Here is a 27739-nt window from a genome sequence, read left to right as displayed (position 1 = left end):
AATGTTGCTATTGGACTGTAACTGTTGCCTATTGGACTGTCACTGTTCCTATTGGACTGTAGCTGTTCCTATTGGACAGTAGCTGTTCCTATTGGACTGTAACTGTTCCTATTGGACAGTCACTGTTGCTATTGGACTGTAACTGTTGCTATTGGACAGTAACTGTTGCTATTGGACTGTAACTGTTGCTATTGGACAGTAACTGTTGCTATTGGACAGTAACTGTTGCTATTGGACTGTAACTGTTGCTATTGGACAGTAACTGTTGCTATTGGACAGTAACTGTTGCTATTGGACAGTAACTGTTACTATTGGACTGTAACTGTTCCTATTGGACTGTAACTGTTGCTATTGGACAGTAACTGTTCCTATTGGACTGTAACTGTTCCTATTGGACTGTAACTGTTGCTATTGGACAGTAACTGTTGCTATTGGACAGTAACTGTTACTATTGGACTGTAACTGTTGCTATTGGACAGTAACTGTTGCTATTGGACTGTAACTGTTCCTATTGGACAGTAACTGTTCCTATTTGACTGTAGCTGTTCATATTGGACTGTAACTGTTCCTATTGGACTGTAACTGTTCCTATTTGACTGTAGCTGTTCCTATTGGACTGTAACTGTTCCTATTGGACTGTAACTGTTACCTATTTGACTGTAGCTGTTCCTATTGGACTGTCACTGTTCCTATTGGACTGTAACTGTTCCTATTGGACTGTCACTGTTCCTATTGGACTGTCACTGTTCCTATTGGACAGTAACTGTTCCTATTGGACTGTAACTGTTCCTATTGGACTGTAACTGTTGCTATTGGACTGTAACTGCTATTGGACTGTAACTGTTCCTATTGGACAGTAACTGTTCCTATTGGACTGTAACTGTTCCTATTGGACTGTAACTGTTCCTATTGGACAGTAACTGTTCCTATTGGACAGTAACTGTTCCTATTGGACTGTAACTGTTCCTATTGGACAGTAACTGTTGCTATTGGACTGTAACTGTTCCTATTGGACAGTAACTGTTGCTATTGGACTGTAACTGTTCCTATTGGACTGTAGCTGTTCCTATTGGACTGTAACTGTTCCTATTGGACTGTAGCTGTTCCTATTGGACAGTAACTGTTGCTATTGGACTGTAACTTTTCCTAGTGGACTGTAACTGTTCCTATTGGACTGTAACTGTTCCTATTGGACTGTAACTGTTCCTATTGGACTGTAACTGTTCCTATTGGACTGTAACTGTTGCTATTGGATTGTCACTGTTCCTATTGGACTGTAACTGTTCCTATTGGACTGTAACTGTTCCTATTGGACTGTAACTGTTGCTATAGGACTGTAACTGTTGCTATAGGACTGTAACTGTTGCTATTGGATTGTCACTGTTCCTATTGGACTGTAACTGTTCCTATTGGACTGTCACTGTTCCTATTGGATTGTCACTGTTCCTATTGGACTGTAACTGTTCCTATTGGACTGTAACTGTTGCTATTGGACTGTAACTGTTGCTATTGGATTGTCACTGTTCCTATTGGACTGTAACTGTTCCTATTGGACTGTCACTGTTCCTATTGGATTGTCACTGTTCCTATTGGACTGTAACTGTTCCTATTGGACTGTCACTGTTCCTATTGGACTGTAACTGTTGCTATTGGACTGTCACTGTTCCTATTGGACTGTAACTGTTGCTATTGGATTGTCACTGTTCCTATTGGACTGTAACTGTTCCTATTGGACTGTAACTGTTCCTATTGGACTGTCACTGTTCCTATTGGACTGTCACTGTTCCTATTGGACTGTAACTGTTGCTATAGGACTGTAGTGTGCATTTGAGGTGGTGCAGGTGGAGGAGTATCACCTTGTCGCTGTTCTCCGGGCCCTCGATGGACACCTCCTCGATCTCCTCTCCGATGCTCAGCTCGCTCCTGGACAGATCTGAGCGATGGCTGCAACAGACAAACGGCATTAACTCCCCAGAACTCTTCTATATCCTCATTTAAAGAGTTCTGTGCCGCGGTATGATGGTGGAGTGAGAAGACGCTAGTTAACCAACTCTCTCAGGTCGATCCCGAATAAACCCACTAACGCCAAATACTCGACGAGAAAAAGTAGAAAATGAGTGGGAGAAACAATAGAAAAAGCCGGAAAGCTAACAAAAGTCAAGACGAAGTAGGAGAACAACCCGAAATGGACGAATCCGCCGAAGCTAGCGAACAGGAGGAAGAGCTAACAGAGGCAACGGAGCCACGAGATACCGCAGATATGCTACGTGCCGGGCTAACAGCTATTAGCAAGGATATCCGAGAGCTCAAGCAGGATATACGACACCAGCTATCCACATTTAAAGATGAACTGAAGAAAGAAGTGAAAGAAGAAATCAATAACCTCCGGCAAGAATTATATAATAAACTGACAGAAAACCAAAACGAACTACAGACACAGAAAAGCTGTGTTAGCGAAGCCGAGACACGCATCGCTGAGTTGGAAGAGTGGCAGTCAGTGGCTAACGGTGCACTGTTGGGGATGTCGGATCATACAAGGCAGATGCAAGACAGATTAACGGACCTTGAGGGAAGAACAAGAAGAAATAACATCAGGATCTTCGGCGTGCCGGAGGATGCGGAGGGGAGCTCCGCCGGTAAATATCTGGAACGACTCCTCAGCATTGAACTCGAGCTCTCCGACGGACCCCCCCTCCAGATCCAAAGTGCACACCGAGCCCTCGGCCAAAAGCCGCCCCCGAGTGCCCCCCCAAGATCAATGATAGTGAACTTTCAAACGTATGAGACTAAGGACATGACTCTAAAGGAAGCATGGCAGAAGAGGATTAAAGTAGGAGACAGGCAAATCTTTTTTGATCATGATTATGCGACAGAGATCGTGCAGAAAAGGAAGGCATACTCTGGTATTAAAACTATCTTGAAGGAAAAGGCAATTCGCTTTCAGACACCCATGGCAAAAAGAAGGATACATTGGAACAACGGAGTAGAGACGTATGGAAGCGCCAGAGAGGCTGCACAAGACATGAGAGGAAGAGGCTACTCGGTGGAACCTCCAGAAGGTGACACAGAATCAACAGCGGAGGGGAGACTGCGAGGAGGGACGGAGTGGCAGTCGGTGAAGGGGGCGAAGACGAGAAGGGAGACAGCGCTCCGGGCGAGAGAAAAGCTGCAAAGCTACCAGCTGAGAGCGAAGCCAAAGCCTGAGGACGCTTTAACAAAGTACAGAGGTTAGACATCTGAATACAAAAGCAGGTATGGCTCTAAAGTTAAAGTCACTAAAGGCTTATTTAAGTGAATACAATATGAGACGACCGAGAGATGTTGAGTTAGATATGTTGGACATGATGGGACTCTCTGGACCCCCCTCTTGTGGGTCTAGTTTGAGGTCCAAGGAGGGGCCCTCTTTGAAGAGGAGGACTCTCCCCACGCACTGGGATGGGAGATTCCCACATATCTGGAAGCCCTTTTTATTTCTGATTTGTGTTTTACACGGTTACAGAAAGGTATACTATAGTTCATATAAGGACAAGAGGAGAAGAGGAATATTAATATCCAATCAAACGCAATTTGAATATGAGAAAGAAATCAGAGACAAAGAAGGAAGGTATATCATAGTTAAAGGAAGGTATATCATAGTTAAAGGAAGGTTAGAAAATGAACCAATAACTCTGATAAATATATATGCACCTCCAGAAAGCGATAACAACTTTTTAAAATCCTTGCTCGATGTAGTCGCTGCAGAAACAAAGGGATCTTAGTTTGCGGTGGAGATTTGAATGTTGTTATGAATCATAGTGAGGATACAACTGGTCACAAAAGATCCAAACGGCAACTATCAACATGTGTAAATATATCACTGGGAGAGATGGGGATGATCGATGTATGGAGAACCTGCATCCTCTGGAAAAAGACTTTACACATAAGGTCCACTCAAGGATAGATTATTTTCTCATAAAGGAAATGATACACACAGGGTGAAGGAATGCAGGATCGGAGGGGCGGATGTGTCGGACCACAATCCAGTCTTCTTCAAGTATGTTTAAATGACAGGACACGACACACGGTCTGGAGACTCAACTCTGCAATATTAAATAGTGAACAAAGAAAGGAGAGAATGAAAGCAGATACTGCAGAACACAGAGGAGGATGACAGTGGAGCAGTCGACCCTACAGTCCCATGGGGCGCCATGAGAGCTCATCAGAGGGAAACTGAAGCTCAAACTGCAAAGAAGATTAAATTAGAGGCATATAGAAAACATTCAGAAAGATGAAGAGAATTGGAAAGGGAGTCTCAGAATACAAAAGAATCAGAAACAGAACAAGAAATCAAACATTTGAGAACAAAGATAAATGATTTACTACTTGATGAAATTGAAAAGAGAAACAAGTTTGTGAAACAAAGCTATAATGAAACCGGACCCAGAGCCACTGAACTATTAGCAACACGAACACAACAAGTCATCAGCACTATAAATACAACGAGGGAACCAGATACAAACGGATAGAAATAATCTTTCAGGATTACTATAGACAATTATATACGCAACCAGCATCCGCAGATAAAGAGGAAATGAGAACTTTTTTAAACTCACTAGACTTACCGTCAATTGGCAACATACGAAACGATGTTCTTCCAGCGGACATCACAGCAGGAGGTGGATAACGCAATAAGTTCATTAAACATAATAAACCACCCGGTAGTGATGGATACCCTGCAGAGCGGTACGAGATGCTTAGAGAAGAGCTGGCACCGCGTCTACTCTCCTCTTTCAATTGGACAATTCAAACCAACAAGATGCCACCATCATGGCCTGAGGCTTCAGTCATACCTAAACCAGGAAGAGATGAAGAGCACTGGAAACTATAGACCCGTCTCAATATTGACGTAGACTATAAAATATACACAACAATTATTTCTAAAGACTGAACACCTTTATGTCAGAAATGATAGAAGAAGACCAGACGGGATTCGTAAGCCAACGTCAAGCACAAGATAACATTAGAAGAGCCCTACATATCGTGGACCATGCACAACAGACTCAACAAAGTACTGTGCTCGTAAGCATTGACGCGGAAAAAGCATTTGACCGGTCAACTGGGAATTTCTGTATCAAATATTGGAGCGTATTGGATTTAATAAGAAGGCAACACAACGCATGAGAACATTATATCAGAAACCAACGGCTAGAATCAAAATTAATGGAAGCTTGACGGACAGAATTGATGTACAGAGATCAACCAGACCAGGACGTTGTCTCTCACCCACTCTATTGGCTCTCTTCACGGAGCCCTCGGCACAGGCCATTCGCCAACGTAAAGACATGAAGGGTGTGAGATGAAGGGGACATGAGGTAGGGCTCTTTGCAGACGACGTCAGAGCCTTCCTTGAACAACCGAAGACATCACTTCCGGTGCTTATTGAGCTTCTGGGAACATACGGACACCTTTCTGGATATAAAACTAATACTTCAGAAACACAGATACTAACACTTAACTACACGCCGTCAGCAACGATCAGGGACTCATTCAATCTGAATTGGAATTTAAAGCAAATAAAATATTTGGGGATCCACATTACTAGAGGATTAAATAAGATGTACAAAGCAGACTACAATAAGATAAATCAAGAGACACAGAAAGATATCGAGAGATGGTCTACTCTACCGCGAGACTTTACCTCTAGAATTGAGACGGTGAAAATGAATCGTCTGCCACGACTTCTCTCCCTGTTCCAGTCCCTGCCAGTGGAGGTCGCCCAAACTCAACTTACAACATGGGACGGGCGAATATCAAGGTTCATTCGGGGGGGCAAGAAACCCAGAGTAAAATATGAAACCCTCCAGTTATCTAAACACAAAGGGGGCGTGGGACTTCCAAAGCTAAAAGAATGCTATAACGCTGCTCAGTTCAGATATGCTGTATGCAAACCAGATTACACATCAGAGAGGAAGGAGATGGAAACAGAATGTGTTGAATATCCGATCCAGAATATTATTGGCGATAAAGAAGTATACGAGAAAATAGATTTAATTACATCCTTCACTCTGAAGTTATGGTTTCAAATAGTTAAAGAGCCCGGGACAGGGAAAGATACACAGTTACTAACACGGGTAGCATTTGATAGCAGCTTCAAACCTGCTGGTATGATAAGGGATTCAAACTATGGGTAACCACGGCGATATCAGCACGGTGCACATTAGAGCAGGACGGGGAGCTGCAGAGCTTCAGAATCTGAAGGATAAATATTATCTGGACGAACATGACTTCTATAAGTACTTGCAAGTCAGGGACTACTACGAGAAGCAAATGAAAAGAGACACTCTGCGGAAGTGAAGGGTGTGATCCAACTCATAACTAACGCGTACAAAGAAACCACCGTCAGAATCACAACCGCTCTACAAAGTACTGTCCACAAATAAACATTCAACTGAATATACAAAAGAAAAATGGGAAACAGAATTTAACAACCATTTCAGATGAGGATTGGCAAACATGTGGAAGACACATCGAACATCCACCGACTCGCGGACATGGAGGGAATCCTCATGGAAGACTTTGATCAGATGTTTTATCACACCTAAGATTCAGAGTAAATATTTAAGTACAGGTTCTCTGGAGAGCACGTGGAGAATCAGAGGCCAGCCAGACACACATATTTTGGAAATGCCAGAAAATACACAAGTTCTGGGAATCGATACACGAGGTTACGCAAAAGATACTGAGCTACGAGGTTCCTCTGGACCACATGGTTTCTATCTGGCCACTTCACAGAGGAGAGTATATATATATATATATATATATACTCTCTACATAGACAGATATCTAAATACTGACAATAGCTGGCAAGAAAGCCATAACGAGGAAGTGGTGCAAGGTGGAGCCCCTGCTGTGGAGCAGTGGATGGGATCCACATAATGGAAGAAATGACATCTCGTCTGAGACGACACGAAACACAATATGAAGAGAAATGGGAGAAATGGTCGATGTGTTTGAAGCAAACCAGCGACAAGTAATACGGACCGATCGATTAAGAAGTTCTGTTCAAACAAATGTTCAAATGAGAACATGACTCCCGACTGCATTTTTACCTTTCTTTATGTTTATTTTTGTATTGCATACCATCTGTATCTGTACCTATAGCTCCATTGCATTGTTTACTCTATTTGGGTTGTTATGAACGTGCACAGCTGTTGTTGTTATGCTTTTATATAATAAAAACTAAAGTGTTAAAAAAAAAGAGTTCTGTGCCACCTTCAGGACACACTGTACACGTTCTGTAGTGAACCCTGCAGCCTGTAGGGGGCGCTGTCACACGTTCAGTGTTACTCATAGTGGGGATAAACTATACCTCCCCTCCAGGAGCCGGGATCACAGACAGGGAATTAGTATTTATTATTTAACCGCTCACAAACACAAAGATCACAATTTATTCCAACGCTTGTAAAACTAATGATCAAAGAAGTCCTTTCGATGTTTGACTGAGAGATGTTTCATCAGGAAGGCAAAGCACAAAGCTAACTCACACTGAAGTCTCACCTGTTGAAGTCGTCGTCATAGTCCTCGTCGCCCTCTGAGGATCGAAACACAAAGAGTGAGCTGCAGGAACCATAGTTACGGCTGTAACTACGGTCTATGAGTCCCGGGTGACCGCCAGAGGCGCTGCTTTAGCACTGGATATGTCCATCGCGCGCATGCGCAGCTCGAGTACCAATAACAACAAAGTCACCTGTGACCCACGGGACACCGGGTATATCAGCCGGTGTCGACAGAGGATCTGTTCCCAGAATCTTCTCGCGAGCACACAAGAATTCTGAGTGACAGGGAACTCTGGCGGTCATCCGGGACTCATAGAACCGTAGTTACAGCCGTAACTATCGTTCTATTTCGTCCCTACTGACCGCCAGAGGCGGTGCTTTAGCACTGGATGACCTATACCAACCACGTCATGGAGAACCCAAGCCCTTGCTCACCACTGGAAGCAGCTTGGCAGCAGGACCACGCCCAGAGCGTGAGGAGTGGCGCCATTGACCCGGTAGAACCTGGAGAATGTGCCAGAACAACGCGACGCCGCGGCCCACGATGTTGAGATGCTTCTTGCAGAGTGGCATCTCAGCCTGATGGCGGGGGGCGGCCGCTGGCCCCATAGGCATGTGTGATGGTATCCACCACCCAGTGGGACAGCCGCTGGTTAGAGAGAGCACGACCCTTCCTAGTGCCGCCATGGCAAACGAAGAGCTGCTCTGACTGCCGTATACAGGCCGGAGCATCGATACACGCCCTCAGGGCCCTCAGGGCCCAGCCACTCAGGCGTGCCGCTCTCCTGTGGAATGTTAGAGCGTGCCAGCTGGATAGGCCGATTGGAGTGGGCTAGTGGAAGCACCTTGGGCAGGAGCGCCACATTCGGCCAGAGGGCCTGTGTTTATTTATCCTAATAATTACAAAAGGTGTGCCTTATTATAAATATGTGTTTACATAAATTGTGATCAAAACGTTTGAGACCCACTGAGACAACTTGGACTAAAGTGAACTATCTAAACGCTCAGAGTCCTTCACCTCACGGAGCCTCAGTCTGACGGGACAGAACTCTCCCCCGGAAACACGATTGCAGCCGTTAAAATGCATGAAATAAAAAGTCACGAAAGAGAGTGAGAGGAGGAAAGGCGTGTGAAGTTCGTAATGAATATACAACGTCTGAAGCCTCTGTTATGCGCGATAACGGACAAAGAAGACCGAGGTGGGAGGTCCCCCGACATCGCCCACCGGCACGCGAGGAGGAGCCAACGGAGGAGACATAACCGGCCCACAAGCGCTGTGGGGCCTCTCTCTCTCTCTCCTCTCTCTCTCTCTCTCTCTCTCTCTCTCTCTCTCTCTCTCTCTCTCTCTCTCTCTCTCTCTCTCTCCGCTGCAGACACCCGAGACCACTGCTGCTTTCTCTCAACCGTCTGCTGCTTTCTCTTAACCGTCTTCTGCTCTCTCTCAACCGTCTGCTGCTTTCTCTCAACCGTCTGCTGCTCTCTCTCAACCGTCTGCTGCTTTCTCTTAACCGTCTTCTGCTCTCTCTCAACCGTCTGCTGCTTTCTCTCAACCGTCTGCTGCTCTCTCTCAACCGTCTGCTGCTTTCTCTCAACCGTCTGCTGCTTTCTCTCAACCGTCTGCTGCTCTCTCAACCGTCTGCTGCTTTCTCTCAACCGTCTGCTGCTCTCTCTCAACCGTCTGCTGCTTTCTCTCAACCGTCTGCTGCTTTCTCTCAACCGTCTGCTGCTCTCTCTCAACCGTCTGCTGCTTTCTCTCAACCGTCTGCTGCTCTCTCTCAACCGTCTGCTGCTTTCTCTTAACCGTCTTCTGCTCTCTCTCAACCGTCTGCTGCTCTCTCTCAACCGTCTGCTGCTTTCTCTCAACCGTCTGCTGCTCTCTCTCAACCGTCTGCTGCTTTCTCTCAACCATCTGCTGCTCTCTCTCAACCGTCTGCTGCTCTCTCTCAACCGTCTGCTGCTCTCTCTCAACCGTCTGCTGCTCTCTCTCAACCGTCTGCTGCTTTCTCTCAACCGTCTGCTGCTCTCTCTCAACCGTCTGCTGCTCTCTCTCAACCATCTGCTGCTCTCTCTCAACCGTCTGCTGCTCTCTCTCAACCGTCTGCTGCTTTCTCTCAACCGTCTGCTGCTCTCTCTCAACCGTCTGCTGCTCTCTCTCAACCGTCTGCTGCTCTCTCTCAACCGTCTGCTGCTCTCTCTCAACCGTCTGCTGCTCTCTCTCAACCGTCTGCTGCTCTCTCTCAACCGTCTGCTGCTCTCTCTCAACCGTCTGCTGCTTTCTCTCAACCGTCTGCTGCTCTCTCTCAACCGTCTGCTGCTTTCTCTCAACCGTCTGCTGCTCTCTCTCAACCGTCTGCTGCTCTCTCTCAACCGTCTGCTGCTCTCTCTCAACCGTCTGCTGCTCTCTCTCAACCGTCTGCTGCTCTCTCTCAACCGTCTGCTGCTTTCTCTCAACCGTCTGCTGCTCTCTCTCAACCGTCTGCTGCTTTCTCTAACCGTCTGCTGCTTTCTCTTAACCGTCTGCTGCTCTCTCTCAACCGTCTGCTGCTCTCTCTCAACCGTCTGCTGCTTTCTCTCAACCGTCTGCTGCTCTCTCTCAACCGTCTGCTGCTCTCTCTCAACCGTCTGCTGCTCTCTCTCAACCGTCTGCTGCTCTCTCTCAACCGTCTGCTGCTTTCTCTCAACCGTCTGCTGCTCTCTCTCAACCGTCTGCTGCTCTCTCTCAACCGTCTGCTGCTCTCTCTCAACCGTCTGCTGCTCTCTCTCAACCGTCTGCTGCTCTCTCTCAACCGTCTGCTGCTCTCTCTCAACCGTCTGCTGCTCTCTCTCAACCGTCTGCTGCTTTCTCTCAACCGTCTGCTGCTCTCTCTCAACCGTCTGCTGCTCTCTCTCAACCGTCTGCTGCTTTCTCTCAACCGTCTGCTGCTCTCTCTCAACCGTCTGCTGCTCTCTCTCAACCGTCTGCTGCTCTCTCTCAACCGTCTGCTGCTCTCTCTCAACCGTCTGCTGCTCTCTCTCAACCGTCTGCTGCTCTCTCTCAACCGTCTGCTGCTTTCTCTCAACCGTCTGCTGCTCTCTCTCAACCGTCTGCTGCTCTCTCTCAACCGTCTGCTGCTTTCTCTCAACCGTCTGCTGCTCTCTCTCAACCATCTGCTGCTTTCTCTCAACCGTCTTCTGCTTTCTCTCAACCGTCTGCTGCTCTCTCTCAACCGTCTGCTGCTCTCTCTCAACCGTCTGCTGCTCTCTCTCAACCGTCTGCTGCTCTCTCTCAACCGTCTGCTGCTCTCTCTCAACCGTCTGCTGCTCTCTCTCAACCGTCTGCTGCTTTCTCTCAACCGTCTGCTGCTCTCTCTCAACCGTCTGCTGCTCTCTCTCAACCGCCTGCTGCTTCTCTCTCAACCGTCTGCTGCTCTCTCTCAACCATCTGCTGCTTTCTCTCAACCGTCTGCTGCTCTCTCTCAACCGTCTTGCTGCTTTCTCTCAACCGTCTGCTGCTCTCTCTCAACCAGTCCTGCTGCTCTTCTCTCAACCGTCTGCTGCTCTCTCTCAACCGTCTGCTGCTCTCTCTCAACCGTCTGCTGCTCTCTCTCAACCGTTCTGCTGCTTTCTCTCAACCGTCTGCTGCTCTCTCTCAAACCAGTCTGCTGCTCTCTCTCAACCGTCTGCTGCTCTCTCTCAACGTCTGCTGCTCTCTCTCAACCGTCTGCTGCTTTCTCTCAACCGTCTGCTGCTTTCTCTCAACCGTCTGCTGCTCTCTCTCAACGTCTTGCTGCTCTCTCTCAACCGTCTGCTGCTCTCTCTCAACCGTCTGCTGCTTCTCTCAACCGTCTACTGCTTTCTCTCAACCGTCTGCTGCTCTCTCTCAACCGTCTGCTGCTCTCTCTCAACCGTCTGCTGCTCTCTCTCAACCGTCTGCTGCTCTCTCTCAACCGTCTGCTGCTTTCTCTCAACCGTCTACTGCTTTCTCTCAACCGTCTGCTGCTCTCTCTCAACCGTCTGCTGCTTCTCTCTCAACCGTCTGCTGCTCTCTCTCAACCGTCTGCTGCTCTCTCTCAACCGTCTGCTGCTCTCTCTCAACCGTCTGCTGCTTTCTCTCAACCGTCTTCTGCTCTCTCTCAACCGTCTGCTGCTCTCTCTCAACCGTCTGCTGCTTTCTCTCAACCGTCTACTGCTTTCTCTCAACCGTCTGCTGCTCTCTCTCAACCGTCTGCTGCTCTCTCTCAACCGTCTGCTGCTCTCTCTCAACCGTCTGCTGCTCTCTCTCAACCGTCTGCTGCTTTCTCTCAACCGTCTGCTGCTTTCTCTCAACCGTCTGCTGCTCTCTCTCAACCGTCTGCTGCTCTCTCTCAACCGTCTGCTGCTCTCTCTCAACCGTCTGCTGCTGCTCTCTCAACCGTCTGCTGCTTTCTCTCAACCGTCTGCTGCTTTCTCTCACCGTCTGCTGCTCTCTCTCACCATCTGCTGCTCTCTCTCAACCGTCTGCTGCTCTCTCTCAACCGTCTGCTGCTTTCTCTCAACCGTCTGCTGCTCTCTCTCAACCGTCTGCTGCTCTCTCTCAACCGTCTGCTGCTCTCTCTCAACGTCTGCTGCTCTCTCATCAACCGTCTGCTGCTCTAGTCTCAACCGTCTGCTGCTCTCTCTCAACCGTCTGCTGCTCTCTCTCAACCGTCTGCTGCTCTCTCTCAACCGTCTGCTGCTCTCTCTCAACCGTCTGCTGCTTTCTCTCAACCGTCTGCTGCTCTCTCTCAACCGTCTTCTGCTTTCTCTCAACCGTCTGCTGCTCTCTCTCAACCATCTGCTGCTTTCTCTCAACCGTCTGCTGCTCTCTCTCAACCGTCTGCTGCTCTCTCTCAACCGTCTGCTGCTCTCTCTCAACCGTCTGCTGCTCTCTCTCAACCGTCTGCTGCTCTCTCTTAACCGTCTGCTGCTCTCTCTCAACCGTCTGCTGCTCTCTCTCAACCGTCTGCTGCTCTCTCTCAACCGTCTGCTGCTCTCTCTCAACCGTCTGCTGCTCTCTCTCAACCGTCTGCTGCTCTCTCTCAACCGTCTGCTGCTTCTCTCAACCGTCTGCTGCTCTCTCTCAACCGTCTGCTGCTCTCTCTCAACCGTCTGCTGCTCTCTCTCAACCGTCTGCTGCTCTCTCTCAACCGTCTGCTGCTCTCTCTCAACCGTCTGCTGCTCTCTCTCAACCGTCTGCTGCTTTCTCTCAACCGTCTGCTGCTTTCTCTCAACCGTCTGCTGCTCTCTCTCAACCGTCTGCTGCTCTCTCTCAACCGTCTGCTGCTCTCTCTCAACCGTCTGCTGCTCTTCTCTCAACCGTCTGCTGCTCTCTCTCAACCGTCTGCTGCTCTCTCTCAACCGTCTGCTGCTCTCTCTCAACCGTCTGCTGCTCTCTCTCAACCGTCTGCTGCTCTCTCTCAACCGTCTGCTGCTCTCTCTCAACCGTCTGCTGCTCTCTCTCAACCGTCTGCTGCTCTCTCTTAACCGTCTGCTGCTCTCTCTCAACTGTCTGCTGCTCTCTCTCAACCGTCTGCTGCTCTCTCTCAACCGTCTGCTGCTCTCTCTTAACCGTCTGCTGCTTTCTCTCAACCGTCTGCTGCTCTCTCTCAACCGTCTGCTGCTCTCTCTCAACCGTCTGCTGCGTGTACCATCACCGCACCACTTACTCAAAGCACCCAGTGAACCTTATACCAGAGACTCCATCGTCTCTTTCTAAACTTCCTCCTGGGACGCGAGAACAGCGAACAAAGCTAATAGAACACAGCCTTCACCGGCTACCTGCTGAACGGGAAGAGCGGAGCGGTGCTGCTACTCGCCGAACAGAAAGAGGGATGTAGCTACACCCACGTTAGCGGCAGAGGGAGCTCTGCCTTCACCTGGCTGGGTACAATCAAGCAGCTTTGACACAAAGCTAAGACCAGAAACCGGCTTCTGAAGAAAAAACAGCACGGGAAACTCCGGTGCTTATCCCGGCGTCAGCCGAGTGGCTGCAGCCGCTACTGCTAAGTAGCCGCTACTGCTAAGTAGCGGCTACTTAGCAGTAGCCGCTACTGCTAACTAGCCGCTACTGCTAACTAGCCGCTACTGCTAACAAACAAGAACCACAACGCTGCGGTCAGAACAAGTACAAAAGCACAGCAAGGGCAGCTCCTGGGAGAGGGGGCGGAGACACTGCCGTCACCAACACCAACCTGTCCGAACGAAGTCTCTGCCGGGCACAGCTCCTGGAGGACGGGTAAGCCCGCGGCCCCGACTGGATGAGTCGCGAAGCTGCACGCAGCCAGCTGTTGCAGAGAATCCTTGACAACCGAAAGGACGCCGTAGGCTACAAAAATGTAGCCACGGTACTCTCGCGCAGCGAGGAGATGAAAGGACAGATCCTCTGAGGACACCGGCTGATGTAGCCGGTGTCACGGTGTCACGTGGGACTTTGTGTTATTGGTACTCGAGCTGCGCATGCGCGCGATGGACAGATCCGGTGCCTCTGGCGGTCAGCAGGGACGACATAGAAACTCACGTTCACATTCTCAATAACACCTCTTTGGTCCCGGCGTTCACTCCGGCCTCTTTACGGAGACCTTAATCATGTTTATATAAATGAGTTCTTTATACCCCAGAGGTGTTCTTCTTAAAGACTTCTTTACCCACTTCAGATTTTACAGAAGAAATCAGCTGCTTTTAACTTCTCAGTCTGACAATGCAAACGTGGCCAGAGTGTGAAGCCTCTCAGCTCCCTCCTGGTGCTGACCGTGAGAGGCCTTCACTGAAGCTGCTGAGGACGCTCGGTTGTTCTGTGAGGTCGTGATGTGTGACCGTACCTAGATGCAGAGAGGCAGTTCTATCGTTCTTCGAGTCCCTGAAGCCTCGCGGTCTGGGCGCTCCTGCAGGAAGTCAACAAGTCAACAAGTCAACAAGTCAACAAGAGTCTGAATCCTCTGCACATTTAATAACGTCCTTTAAAGACGTCCCTGGGACATTTAATAACGTCCTTTAAAGACGTCCCTGGGACATTTAATAACGTCCTTTGAAGACGTCCCTGGGACATTTAATAACGTCCTTTAAAGACGTCCCTGGGACATTTAATAACGTCCTTTAAAGACGTCCCTGGGACATTTAATAACGTCCTTTAAAGACGTCCCTGGGACATTTAATAACGTCCTTTGAAGACGTCCCTGGGACATTTAATAACGTTCTTTGAAGACGTCCCTGGGACATTTAATAACGTTCTTTGAAGACGTCCCTGGGACATTTAATAACGTCCTTTAAAGACGTCCCTGGGACATTTAATAACGTTCTTTGAAGACGTCCCTGGGACATTTAATAACGTCCTTTGAAGACGTCCCTGGGACATTTAATAACGTCCTTTAAAGACGTCCCTGGGACATTTAATAACGTTCTTTGAAGACGTCCCTGGGACATTTAATAACGTTCTTTGAAGACGTCCCTGGGACATTTAATAACGTCCTTTAAAGACGTCCCTGGGACATTTAATAACGTCCTTTGAAGACGTCCCTGGGACGCGTCTCCGTGCTCTTTATTCCTCTGAGCTGCAGCTCCTCTTTCACCCTCTGTCTGAAACCAGAGCTGCTCTGATTGGTCAGCTGGTTGGCTCTGTTGTGATTGGTCCACCAGCTTAGAGAGGTCCCGCCCCTTAGCCTATCACGTGCAGTGTGCTGAGTGCTGTTCATACATCAGCTTAATGTGTGATATTCCCTCTCCTCTCCTCTCCTCTCCTCTCCTCTGATCTCCTCTCATCTCCTCTGATCTCCTCTCATCTCCTCTGATCTCCTCTCCTCTGATCTCCTCTCCTCTCCTCTGATCTCCTCTCATCTCCTCTGATCTCCTCTCATCTCCTCTGATCTCCTCTCCTCTGATCTCCTCTCCTCTCATCTCCTCTGATCTCCTCTCCTCTGATCTCCTCTCCTCTCATCTGATCTCCTCTCCTCTCCTCTCATCTGATCTGATCTCCTCTCATCTCCTCTGATCTCCTCTCCTCTCATCTCCTCTCATCTGATCTCCTCTCCTCTCATCTGATCTCATCTCCTCTCATCTGATCTCCTCTCCTCTCCTCTCCTCTCATCTGATCTGATCTGATCACTTTACCTTTATTTAACCAGGATAGATCTCATTGATTACAAATCTCTTTTTCAAGAGAGTCCTGGCCCAGGAATGGTAACAGCTCAGTCATACACCAAGTTTAGCCAAAGCATGTACAGACAGCGTGGCCTGCTTCAGTTGAAGTGGCTTTGAGTGTGTTTCCTCTCACCTCACCTCATTTGATCTTATCTTATCTTACCTCACCTTGTACGGCGACCTTGAGAGCCTTAAAGGCGCCTTTATAAATCAAATGTATTATTATTATTAGCCACTAGGATTGATTGTTTCTGTGTGTGAGTGTAACGGACCGTTCCCTCTGCTCTCCGAGGCGCCTCCAGGTCTCTGGGCCTCCGACAGGGACCCCGCTGGACTCCCTCTGGCCCCGAACGCCTCCTCCTGCCTGGGGACAAACAGTCAGCAACAGATCGTTGCAGCATTACCCATAATCCCCTCTGTTTCAGCCCTGTTTCCAAAGTGCTGATTCTCTGTCTGTGACTTCAGATGAAGACAAGGAGCCCCTCCCCACGCCCCTCTGAGAGACATCTGGAGACAAAGAACTCAATGGAGCTCTAGAGGAGGTTCAGGTGATAAGGGGGGGGTTACCCTGGTTGCTGATTGGCTAATGGCTACACAAGACAAAACATCGTTATGACATCATAAAGTGGCCAAAATCTGATCAGCTCATTTTCAGACAGGTTTTTATAGAAATGGATCAAAAAGAGAGAGAATCTTTACACAGAGATTTTTATTTTAACTGATATTATATATTTATTTAAAGCTCATTTTATTAATAATATGTATATGAGGTACTCACTGTTTCTGACTGCTGGTCCGCTCCGAGGTCTTCTCTCCCACTGGAGACGTCCGGCTTTACAGAAACACACAACTGTGTTTCAATCACTGAGAACCACTCAAAACAAACGCAAAATAAAGATGCTGAAGAGAGCAGGCCGATGCTAAGGGGAGCAGACTGATGCTAAGGATAGCAGACTGTTGCTAAGGATAGCAGACTGTAGACTGTTGCTAAGGGGAGCAGACTGATGCTAAGGATAGCAGACTGTTGCTAAGGATAGCAGACTGTAGACTGTTGCTAAGGGGAGCAGACTGATGCTAAGGATAGCAGACTGTTGCTAAGGATAGCAGACTGTAGACTGTTGCTAAGGGGAGCAGACTGATGCTAAGGATAGCAGACTGTTGCTAAGGATAGCAGACTGTAGACTGTTGCTAAGGATAGCAGACTGTGGCTAAGGATAGCAGACTGTAGACTGTTGCTAAGGATAGCAGACTGTGGCTAAGGATAGCAGACTATTGCTAAATATAGCAGACTGCAGACTGTTGCTAAGGATAGCAGACCGTTGCTAAGGATAGCAGACTGTTGCTAAGAATATCAGACTGTTGCTAAGGATAGCAGACTGCAGACCGTTGCTAAGGATAGCAGACCGTTGCTATGGATATCAGACCGTTGCTAAGGATAGCAGACTGCGGACTGTTGCTAAGGATAGCAGACTGTAGACTGTTGCTAAGGATAGCAGACTGTAGACTGTTGCTAAGGATAGCAGACTGTAGACTGTTGCTAAGGATAGCAGACTGTAGACTGTTGCTAAGGATAGCAGACCGTTGCTAAGGATAGCAGACTGTTGCTAAGAATATCAGACTGTTGCTAAGGATAGCAGACTGCAGACCGTTGCTAAGGATAGCAGACCGTTGCTATGGATATCAGACCGTTGCTAAGGATAGCAGACTGCGGACTGTTGCTAAGGATAGCAGACCGTTGCTAAGGATAGCAGACCGTTGCTAAGGATAGCAGATTGTTGCTAAGGATAGCAGACTGAGCAGACTGTTGCTAAGGATAGCAGACCGTTGCTAAGGATAGCAGATTGTTGCTAAGGATAGCAGACCGTTGCTAAGGATAGCAGATTGTTGCTAAGGATAGCAGACTGTTGCTAAGGATAGCAGACTGTTGCTAAGGATAGCAGACCATTGCTAAGGATAGCAGACCATTGCTAAGGATAGCAGAACGTTAGGGTTAGACCGTTGCTAAGGATAGCAGACCGTTGCTAAGGACTGCAGACTGTTGCTAAGGATAGCAGACAGTTGCTAAGGATAGCAGACAGTTGCTAAGGATAGCAGATTGTTGCTAAGGATAGCAGACTGTTGCTAAGGATAGCAGACTGCAGACTGTTGCTAAGGATAGCAGACCGTTGCTCAGGGCGCTTGATCCAGGGACTATGTGCAGATATCAGTCGGCAGAAAGAGGTCAGTGTAACGTCAGCGTTGGCGAGCAGAAGCCGGTCCTGCACATCATCCAGCACATGTTGGGGCAGTGGTAGTGAAAGTAAAGGGGGGTGGGGCTCACCAGCCGTAGGTCTTCTGGGGTTTCGGCATCGGGTCGTCGAAGAACGAGTCTCCGTCGTCCTCGTGGTCATCTTCATCTTCTTCATCTTCCTCCTCCTCCTCCTGCCGGACGTCTCCTCCTCCCACAGAGCCCTTCTCCGCCTGCAGAGGAAACAACAAACCTCTCATTCAGCGATTTGTATTGTTGTATTTTATTATATATGTTGCATCGGAGCTCAGGTCAGAAGAACTTCAGATCAGCCAATCAGCGGGGTTCATTCCCCGGCAGAACTCCAGACCCTCACCTGCTGCCTCCCCCTATGAGCAGTGTTCAGTATCGAACATGCTATCTTCAGCTCAGCGTCTGTGCCTTTGCAGACCACGTATAGGACTCGTCAGTCCGTGCCTTTGCAGACCACGTATAGGACTCGTCAGTCTGTGCCTTTGCAGACCACGTATAGGACTCGTCAGTCTGTGCCTTTGCAGACCACGTATAGGACTCGTCAGTCCGTGCCTTTGCAGACCACGTATAGGACTCGTCAGTCCGTGCCTTTGCAGACCACGTATAGGACTCGTCAGTCCGTGCCTTTGCAGACCACGTATAGGACTCGTCAGTCCGTGCCTTTGCAGACCACGTATAGGACTCGTCAGTCCGTGCCTTTGCAGACCACGTATAGGACTCGTCAGTCCGTGCCTTTGCAGACCACGTATAGGACTCGTCAGTCCGTGCCTTTGCAGACCACGTATAGGACTCGTCAGTCCGTGCCTTTGCAGACCACGTATAGGACTCGTCAGTCCGTGCCTTTGCAGACCACGTATAGGACTCGTCAGTCCGTGCCTTTGCAGACCACGTATAGGACTCGTCAGTCCGTGCCTTTGCAGACCACGTATAGGACTCGTCAGTCCGTGCCTTTGCAGACCACGTATAGGACTCGTCAGTCCGTGCCTTTGAATGGGTGTTTTCTATTGTCTTGGGTTTCACATTGTTTTGACATAGTGTATGAGAGTCTGTGGCTAAAAGTATTTGTAGTATCGGTTTTGTCTAAATGTATTTATGCTGGATTTTTTATATGTATTGATGTCAACTCTGTTGTTTCTAAATCTGCTGTATAAATATAGTCTGATTGAATTGGATATATATTGATGTTGTATTGTTGGAGAGCCTTGAACTTCAGGCAACATGTGTAAATGTTAAATGTAATCCTCTCTTTCTGCATCTGTTGATGTCCTGGTTGTATTTCTCCACCAATAGAGAGCCACAGGGACGCGTCCTAAAACCCGGAAGTAAACTCCTTCCTGTTCCCTGGTCTCAGAGCCAATGGGATCTCTCCATAGGATGTTGGAAACTATCTGAACTACGGTCTGAGGTTGAGACGCGTTGAAGAGACGGATCACGTTTTGTTCCAGGACATTAAACCATCAGCATGTGGATATGTGTAGATGTGCAGAGAGATGAAGCGGCACGGACCTTTCTGCCGGCCGGGGGGGGGCTCCGGTCCTCGGAGTCCTGCACCACCTGCACACAGTTCACATGAGTTATTACCAGAGGGGGAAGTACTGGAGTACAAATACTTCATTAAGTACATCTTTCTAGTATCACTACTTTACTCCACTACTTATTTTAATACCTGTACTTTCTACTTCTTACATGTTGAACTCAAATACCTGTACTTTCTACTTCTCACATGTTGAACTCAAATACCTGTACTTTCTACTTCTTACATGTTGAACTCAAATACCTGTACTTTCTACTTCTCACATGTTGAACTCAAATACCTGTACTTTCTACTTCTTACATGTTGAACTCAAATACCTGTACTTTCTACTTCTCACATGTTGAACTCAAATACCTGTACTTTCTACTTCTCACATGTTGAACTCAAATACCTGTACTTTCTACTTCTCACATGTTGAACTCAAATACCTGTACTTTCTACTTCTCACATGTTGAACTCAAATACCTGTACTTTCTACTTCTTACATGTTGAACTCAAATACCTGTACTTTCTACTTCTCACATGTTGAACTCAAATACCTGTACTTTCTACTTCTTACATGTTGAACTCAAATACCTGTACTTTCTACTTCTCACATGTTGAACTCAAATACCTGTACTTTCTACTTCTTACATGTTGAACTCAAATACCTGTACTTTCTACTTCTTACATGTTGAACCCAAATACCTGTACTTTCTACTTCTTACATGTTGAACTCAAATACCTGTACTTTCTACTTCTCACATGTTGAACTCAAATACCTGTACTTTCTACTTCTTACATGTTGAACTCAAATACCTGTACTTTCTACTTATTACATGTTGAACTCAAATACCTGTACTTTCTACTTCTTACATGTTGAACCCAAATACCTGTACTTTCTACTTCTTACATGTTGAACCCAAATACCTGTACTTTCTACTTCTTACATGTTGAACTCAAATACCTGTACTTTCTACTTCTCTCATGTTGAACTCTAATACCTGTACTTTCTACTTCTTACATGTTGAACCCAAATACCTGTACTTTCTACTTCTTACATGTTGAACTCAAATACCTGTACTTTCTACTTCTTACATGTTGAACCCAAATACCTGTACTTTCTACTTCTTACATGTTGAACTCAAATACCTGTACTTTCTACATCTTACATGTTGAACTCAAATACCTGTACTTTCTACTTCTTACATGTTGAACTCAAATACCTGTACTTTCTACTTCTTACATGTTGAACTCAAATACCTGTACATTCTACTTCTTACATGTTGAACTCAAATACCTGTACTTTCTACTTCTTACATGTTGAACCCAAATACCTGTACTTTCTACTTCTTACATGATGAACCCAAATACCTGTACTTTCTACTTCTTACATGTTGAACTCAAATACCTGTACTTTCTACTTCTTACATGTTGAACTCAAATACCTGTACTTTCTACTTCTTACATGTTGAACTCAAATACCTGTACTTTCTACTTCTTACATGTTGAACCCAAATACCTGTACTTTCTACTTCTTACTTCTTACATGTTGAACTCAAATACCTGTACTTTCTACTTCTCACATGTTGAACTCAAATACCTGTACTTTCTACTTCTTACTTCTCTCATGTTGAACTCAAATACCTGTACTTTCTACTTCTTACATGTTGAACTCAAATACCTGTACTTTCTACTTCTTACTTCTCTCATGTTGAACTCAAATACCTGTACTTTCTACTTCTTACATGTTGAACTCAAATACCTGTACTTTCTACTTCTCACATGTTGAACTCAAATACCTGTACTTTCTACTTCTTACTTCTTACATGTTGAACTCAAATACCTGTACTTTCTACTTCTTACATGTTGAACTCAAATACCTGTACTTTCTACTTCTCTCATGTTGAACTCAAATACCTGTACTTTCTACTTCTTACATGTTGAACCCAAATACCTGTACTTTCTACTTCTTACATGTTGAACTCAAATACCTGTACTTTCTACTTCTCTCATGTTGAACTCAAATACCTGTACTTTCTACTTCTTACATGTTGAACTCAAATACCTGTACTTTCTACTTCTTACATGTTGAACTCAAATACCTGTACTTTCTACTTCTCACATGTTGAACTCAAATACCTGTACTTTCTACTTCTTACATGTTGAACTCAAATACCTGTACTTTCTACTTCTTACATGTTGAACTCAAATACCTGTACTTTCTACTTCTTACATGTTGAACTCAAATACCTGTACTTTCTACTTCTCTCATGTTGAACTCAAATACCTGTACTTTCTACTTCTCTCATGTTGAACTCAAATACCTGTACTTTCTACTTCTCTCATTTTGAACCCAGATACCTGTACTTTCTACTTCTCTCATGTTGAACTCAAATACCTGTACTTTCTACTTCTTACAAGTTGAACCCAAATACCTGTACTTTCTACTTCTCTCATGTTGAACCCAAATACCTGTACTTTCTACTTCTCTCATGTTGAACTCAAATACCTGTACTTTCTACTTCTCACATGTTGAACTCAAATACCTGTACTTTCTACTTCTCTCATGTTGAACTCAAATACCTGTACTTTCTACTTCTCTCATGTTGAACTCAAATACCTGTACTTTCTACTTCTCACATGTTGAACTCAAATACCTGTACTTTCTACTTCTAACATGTTGAACACAAATACCTGTACTTTCTACTTCTCTCATGTTGAACTCAAATACCTGTACTTTCTACTTCTCTCATGTTGAACTCAAATACCTGTACTTTCTACTTCTTACATGTTGAACACAAATACCTGTACTTTCTACTTCTTACATGTTGAACTCAAATACCTGTACTTTCTACTTCTCTCATGTTGAACTCAAATACCTGTACTTTCTACTTCTCTCATGTTGAACACAAATACCTGTACTTTCTACTTCTCTCATGTTGAACTCAAATACCTGTACTTTCTACTTCTCTCATGTTGAACTCAAATACCTGTACTTTCTACTTCTTACATGTTGAACACAAATACCTGTACTTTCTACTTCTTACATGTTGAACTCAAATACCTGTACTTTCTACTTCTTACATGTTGAACACAAATACCTGTACTTTCTACTTCTTACATGTTGAACACAAATACCTGTACTTTCTACTTCTTACACATTGAACACAATTCTCTCTCTCTCTCTCTCTCTCTCTCTCTCACCTGGCTCCCTTTGTGCCGGCCTCTCTTCACCAGCTCCAGCAGCAAAGGGCTCTTCCTGTTCCCCTCGTTCTCCCCCAGACCCAGGTCTCTGCACAGCTGCTCCCGGCTCACCCCCCCACTCACCTGCACACACACAAAATACAGTCTATCCTTCACCTCAGAGCCATCTTTATATATCTAGTGCCTTAAAAGCAGCGTCACATTCTGCAGCTAGCATTGCTTCCTGAGCTATGAGCTAACATTAGCATTGCTTCCTGAGCTATGAGCTAACATTAGCATTGATTCCTGAGCTAAAAGCTAACATTAGCATTGATTCCTGAGTTAAAAGCTAACATTAGCATTGATTCCTGAGCTAAAAGCTAACATTAGCATTGATTCCTGAGCTAAAAGCTAACATTAGCATTGCTTCCTGAGCTGAGCTAACCTTAGCATTGATTACTGAGCTAAAAGCTAACGCTAGTTCCTGAACCAAAAGCTAACATTAGCATTGATTACTGAGCTAAAAGCTAAAACTAGTTCCTGAGCTATGAGCTAACATTAGCATTGCTTCCTGAGCTATGAGCTAACATTAGCATTGATTCTTGAGCTAAAAGCTAACACTAGTTCCTGAGCTAAAAGCTAACATTAGCATTGATTCCTGAGCTGAAAGCTAACACTAGTTCCTGAGCTATGAGCTAACATTAGCATTGATTCCTGAGCTAAAAGCTAACACTAGTTCCTGAGCTATGAGCTAACATTAGCATTGATTCCTGAGCTAAAAGCTAACACTAGTTCCTGAGCTAAAAGCTAACACTAGTTCCTGAGCTATGAGCTAACATTAGCATTGATTCCTGAGCTAAAAGCTAACACTAGTTCCTGAGCTATGAGCTAACATTAGCATTGATTCCTGAGCTAAAAGCTAACACTAGTTCCTGAGCTATGAGCTAACATTAGCATTGATTCCTGAGCTAAAAGCTAACACTAGATCCTGAGCTATGAGCTAACATTAGCATTGATTCCTGAGCTAAAAGCTAACACTAGTTCCTGAGCTATGAGCTAACATTAGCATTGATTCCTGAGCTAAAAGCTAACACTATTTCCTGAGCTAAAAGCTAACACTAGTTCCTGAGCTATGAGCTAACATTAGCATTGATTCCTGAGCTAAAAGCTAACACTAGTTCCTGAGCTATGAGCTAACATTAGCATTGATTCCTGAGCTAAAAGCTAACACTAGTTCCTGAGCTATGAGCTAACATTAGCATTGATTCCTGAGCTAAAAGCTAACACTAGATCCTGAGCTATGAGCTAACATTAGCATTGATTCCTGAGCTAAAAGCTAACACTAGATCCTGAGCTATGAGCTAACATTAGCATTGATTCCTGAGCTAAAAGCTAACACTAGTTCCTGAGCTATGAGCTAACCTTAGCATTGATGCCTGAGCTAAAAGCTAACACTAGTTCCTGAGCTATGAGCTAACATTAGCATTGATTCTTGAGCTATGAGCTAACATTAGCATTGCTTCCTGAGCTATGAGCTAACATTAGCATTGATTCTTGAGCTAAAAGCTAACACTAGTTCCTGAGCTAAAAGCTAACATTAGCATTGATTCCTGAGCTGAAAGCTAACACTAGTTCCTGAGCTATGAGCTAACATTAGCATTGATTCCTGAGCTAAAAGCTAACACTAGTTCCTGAGCTATGAGCTAACATTAGCATTGATTCCTGAGCTAAAAGCTAACACTAGTTCCTGAGCTATGAGCTAACATTAGCATTGATTCCTGAGCTAAAAGCTAACACTAGTTCCTGAGCTATGAGCTAACATTAGCATTGATTCCTGAGCTAAAAGCTAACACTAGTTCCTGAGCTATGAGCTAACATTAGCATTGATTCCTGAGCTAAACGCTAACACTAGATCCTGAGCTATGAGCTAACATTAGCATTGATTCCTGAGCTAAAAGCTAACACTAGTTCCTGAGATATGAGCTAACATTAGCATTGATTCCTGAGCTAAAAGCTAACACTAGTTCCTGAGCTAAAAGCTAACACTAGTTCCTGAGCTATGAGCTAACATTAGCATTGATTCCTGAGCTAAAAGCTAACACTAGTTCCTGAGCTATGAGCTAACATTAGCATTGATTCCTGAGCTAAAAGCTAACACTAGTTCCTGAGCTATGAGCTAACATTAGCATTGATTCCTGAGCTAAAAGCTAACACTAGATCCTGAGCTATGAGCTAACATTAGCATTGATTCCTGAGCTAAAAGCTAACACTAGATCCTGAGCTATGAGCTAACATTAGCATTGATTCCTGAGCTAAAAGCTAACACTAGTTCCTGAGCTATGAGCTAACCTTAGCATTGATTCCTGAGCTAAAAGCTAACACTAGTTCCTGAGCTAAAAGCTAACACTAGTTCCTGAGCTAAAAGCTAACACTAGTTCCTGAGCTAAAAGCTAACACTAGTTCCTGAGCTAAAAGCTAACACTAGTTCCTGAGCTAAAAGCTAACACTAGTTCCTGAGCTATGAGCTAACCTTAGCATTGATGCCTGAGCTAAAAGCTAACACTAGTTCCTGAGCTAAAAGCTAACACTAGTTCCTGAGCTAAAAGCTAACACTAGTTCCTGAGCTATGAGCTAACCTTAGCATTGATTCCTGAGCTAAAAGCTAACACTAGTTCCTGAGCTATGAGCTAACCTTAGCATTGATTCCTGAGCTAGTTAGTTATTGGGTGGAGCAGGTACAGCATGCAGACAGGAAGTGACCTCACTCACGGAGTTGATCTCGGGCTGGAACACGGCCAGGCTGAAGTCCAGGTGAAACACCTGCAGGAAGTCCAGGATCAGAGCGGCCACCAGACGGCCTGCAGACACAAAGACGGAGGTTCATGAACGAGCTCTCATTCATTCACTCTGTCGTCACTGTTAGATGAGTTTATTAAAGGTCTCCTATCAAACAAAGTCACTCTCTGGTGTGTCCTCTACATCCCCATGTGTCCCCGGTGTGTCCCCATGTGTCCCCGGTGTGTCCCCGGTGTGACCCCATGTGTCCCCATGTGTCCCCGGTGTGTCCCCATGTGTCCCCGGTGTGTCCCCTTGTGTCCCCGGTGTGACCCCATGTGTCCCCATGTGTCCCCTTGTGTCCCCGGTGTGTCCCCGGTGTGTCCCCATGTGTCCCCGGTGTGTCCCCTTGTGTCCCCGGTGTGACCCCACCCACACGACCGCACTGCTTGGTGCCGGGAGTCTCTGTGCAATAGGGAGCTGGACATCTCTACTTTTGCATGATGTTATTAATAACGGACTCAGAGCCTTTAGATTGATCTGTTGTTGTTGTTGTTGTTGTTGTTGATCGTTGTCCTGTCGCAGTCCATTTTTAGTTTTGTTTTATTTCTTTTTTGTTTTGTCTTTCTTTGTATCCTGCCGGACTCGAACCGCATTGAAGTCATCCTCATTTGTTTGCCAGCTGCCATCGTGCCGTCTGTCTGGCTGCTAGTTTCTAAAGGCTCAGAGCCACAGGCCGCCTCCTCTCGGTCCATCACTCTCTGGAGCGAGGGCACAGCGCCGCCCTGTGGAGGAAACAGGAACTACAACTCACCGTCTTTAGTGTTCAGACATCTCTTCAGGTTCTCATTCACCAGGGGAGTCTTGTTCTGAAACACGTTTAAATAAAGTTATTATTATAACTAGGGTTGGCTATCGTTTGAATTTCCACGATTCCGGTTCTTTGAGGGTAAAGAATGATGCCTGCTTCTTCCACCAACACAATTACATGTACTGGAGAAACTTTTCCACAGGTTAGTTTCCAGTAACATCCACATGAACCAGTTTGTGTTCACTGCTCTGTAGCTGTAGCCTGAGCACTGGAGCTGCAGCTGGGCAACTCTCAAAGACAGTTCTTGCTGAGAAGAACCAGCTCCTGCCTCTCAGGCGTACGGGAAGACAGGGTTGAACACTTTAAAGCAGAACGCTTCACTCTGGTGACTTTGAGCAGAAGCACGAGAGGCTAGATCTCGGGGTACACAAACACCAGATGAAGAAGATCGGTTTACATTTTAATAATCAAATCAGTGTGTGAGCATAACCAGTAACCCATAGCAACAACAAATACATGGAACGTGTTTTATGTTTGTTGTTCATTCAGATCTTATTTTACTATTTTATTTATGCATATGTTTGTATCTCTCCAGTTTAAACGATGTGTCTGGGTTACTGTCCTGTAGTTCACACTGGAATGATTTCTAACCTGTTTCATCCCAATCACTATAAAGGAGAGCCGGAAATATGTGTTTACATCGTGACCGAACCGTTTGAGACCCTCTGAGAGGACTGAGACTAAGTGAACTATCTGACCCTCAGAGTCCTTCACCTCACTGAGAGTCCTTCACCTCACTGAGCTGAAGCATCAGCCTCAGTCTGACTGCAGAGGACTCTCCTCCACCTCATGGAGACACTTCTTCTTCTTCTTCTTCTGTTAGAGCAGCTAGCACCAGATGCTAACAACAACAGCGCGTACCGGTGCACCCTCCCTCCCTCTCTCCCTCTCTCCCTCTCTCTCTCCCTCCCTCCCTCCCTCTCTCCCTCTCTCTCTCCCTCCCTCCCTCCCTCCCACGCTGGCTGTGAGCTGCGGTTGCCAGATCAGCCAACATCCCCCATTGTCATCCCTTGCAGCGCTCGTCGTACAGGGCGAATGAAACGTGTAACCGGGTGAAAGGGTGTTACATTTACTTAATTCTGAATGTTGTTCCATCGAGGCCGAACATCAGGACGAGCCCCAACGGCCAACACATGTGTTCCCTCCCAGAGCTGTCAGCGCGGCGCCTCACAGATCTGGCGCCCTAGGCGAACATTTATAACGCCAGTGCGACGGGCCGGCCCTGGTCTCAGGTTACGCTGTAGGAAGTGTGGGCACAACGCTACATTCCCCGCCCCGCCGCAGTCACACAGCAGGCTACGGAGAGCGGAGAGGAACATTTCCTCAGGCATCGAAAAGCGGAACCGAAATTCACATTTCTAAATGATGCCGTTGGAATCCAAATGTTGGAACCCTCTGGAGGGCCCCCCCCGAACCCTCTGGAGGGCCCCCCCCCCCCCGAACCCTCTGGAGGGCCCCCCCCCCCTACA

At 46.3% G+C, this 27739-nt stretch overlaps 1 protein-coding gene across 1 annotated transcript; it reads right to left on the bottom strand.

The window, feature by feature from the left end:
• Window positions 1–1751: 1751 nt before the first annotated feature.
• Window positions 1752–26269, bottom strand: cep43 (centrosomal protein 43). The gene is made up of 10 exons (XM_034079854.2): window positions 26214–26269; window positions 25394–25482; window positions 22646–22768; window positions 19432–19479; window positions 17986–18125; window positions 16444–16497; window positions 15938–16029; window positions 14351–14413; window positions 7537–7570; window positions 1752–1944 (listed from the first exon to the last, which is right to left on the bottom strand). The coding sequence occupies exons 5-10, from the start codon at window positions 18012–18014 to the stop codon at window positions 1767–1769; spliced, it is 450 nt and encodes a 149-aa protein (XP_033935745.2). The 5' UTR covers window positions 18015–18125; window positions 19432–19479; window positions 22646–22768; window positions 25394–25482; window positions 26214–26269; the 3' UTR covers window positions 1752–1766.
• Between the last annotated feature and the right edge of the window lie 1470 nt (window positions 26270–27739).

This window comes from Pseudochaenichthys georgianus, unplaced genomic scaffold, assembly GCF_902827115.2.
Source record: "Pseudochaenichthys georgianus unplaced genomic scaffold, fPseGeo1.2 scaffold_746_arrow_ctg1, whole genome shotgun sequence".
Taxonomy (NCBI): domain Eukaryota; kingdom Metazoa; phylum Chordata; class Actinopteri; order Perciformes; family Channichthyidae; genus Pseudochaenichthys; species Pseudochaenichthys georgianus.
Note: the sequence above shows the minus strand (reverse complement) of the source record. Positions and strands in the feature narration are given on the sequence as shown.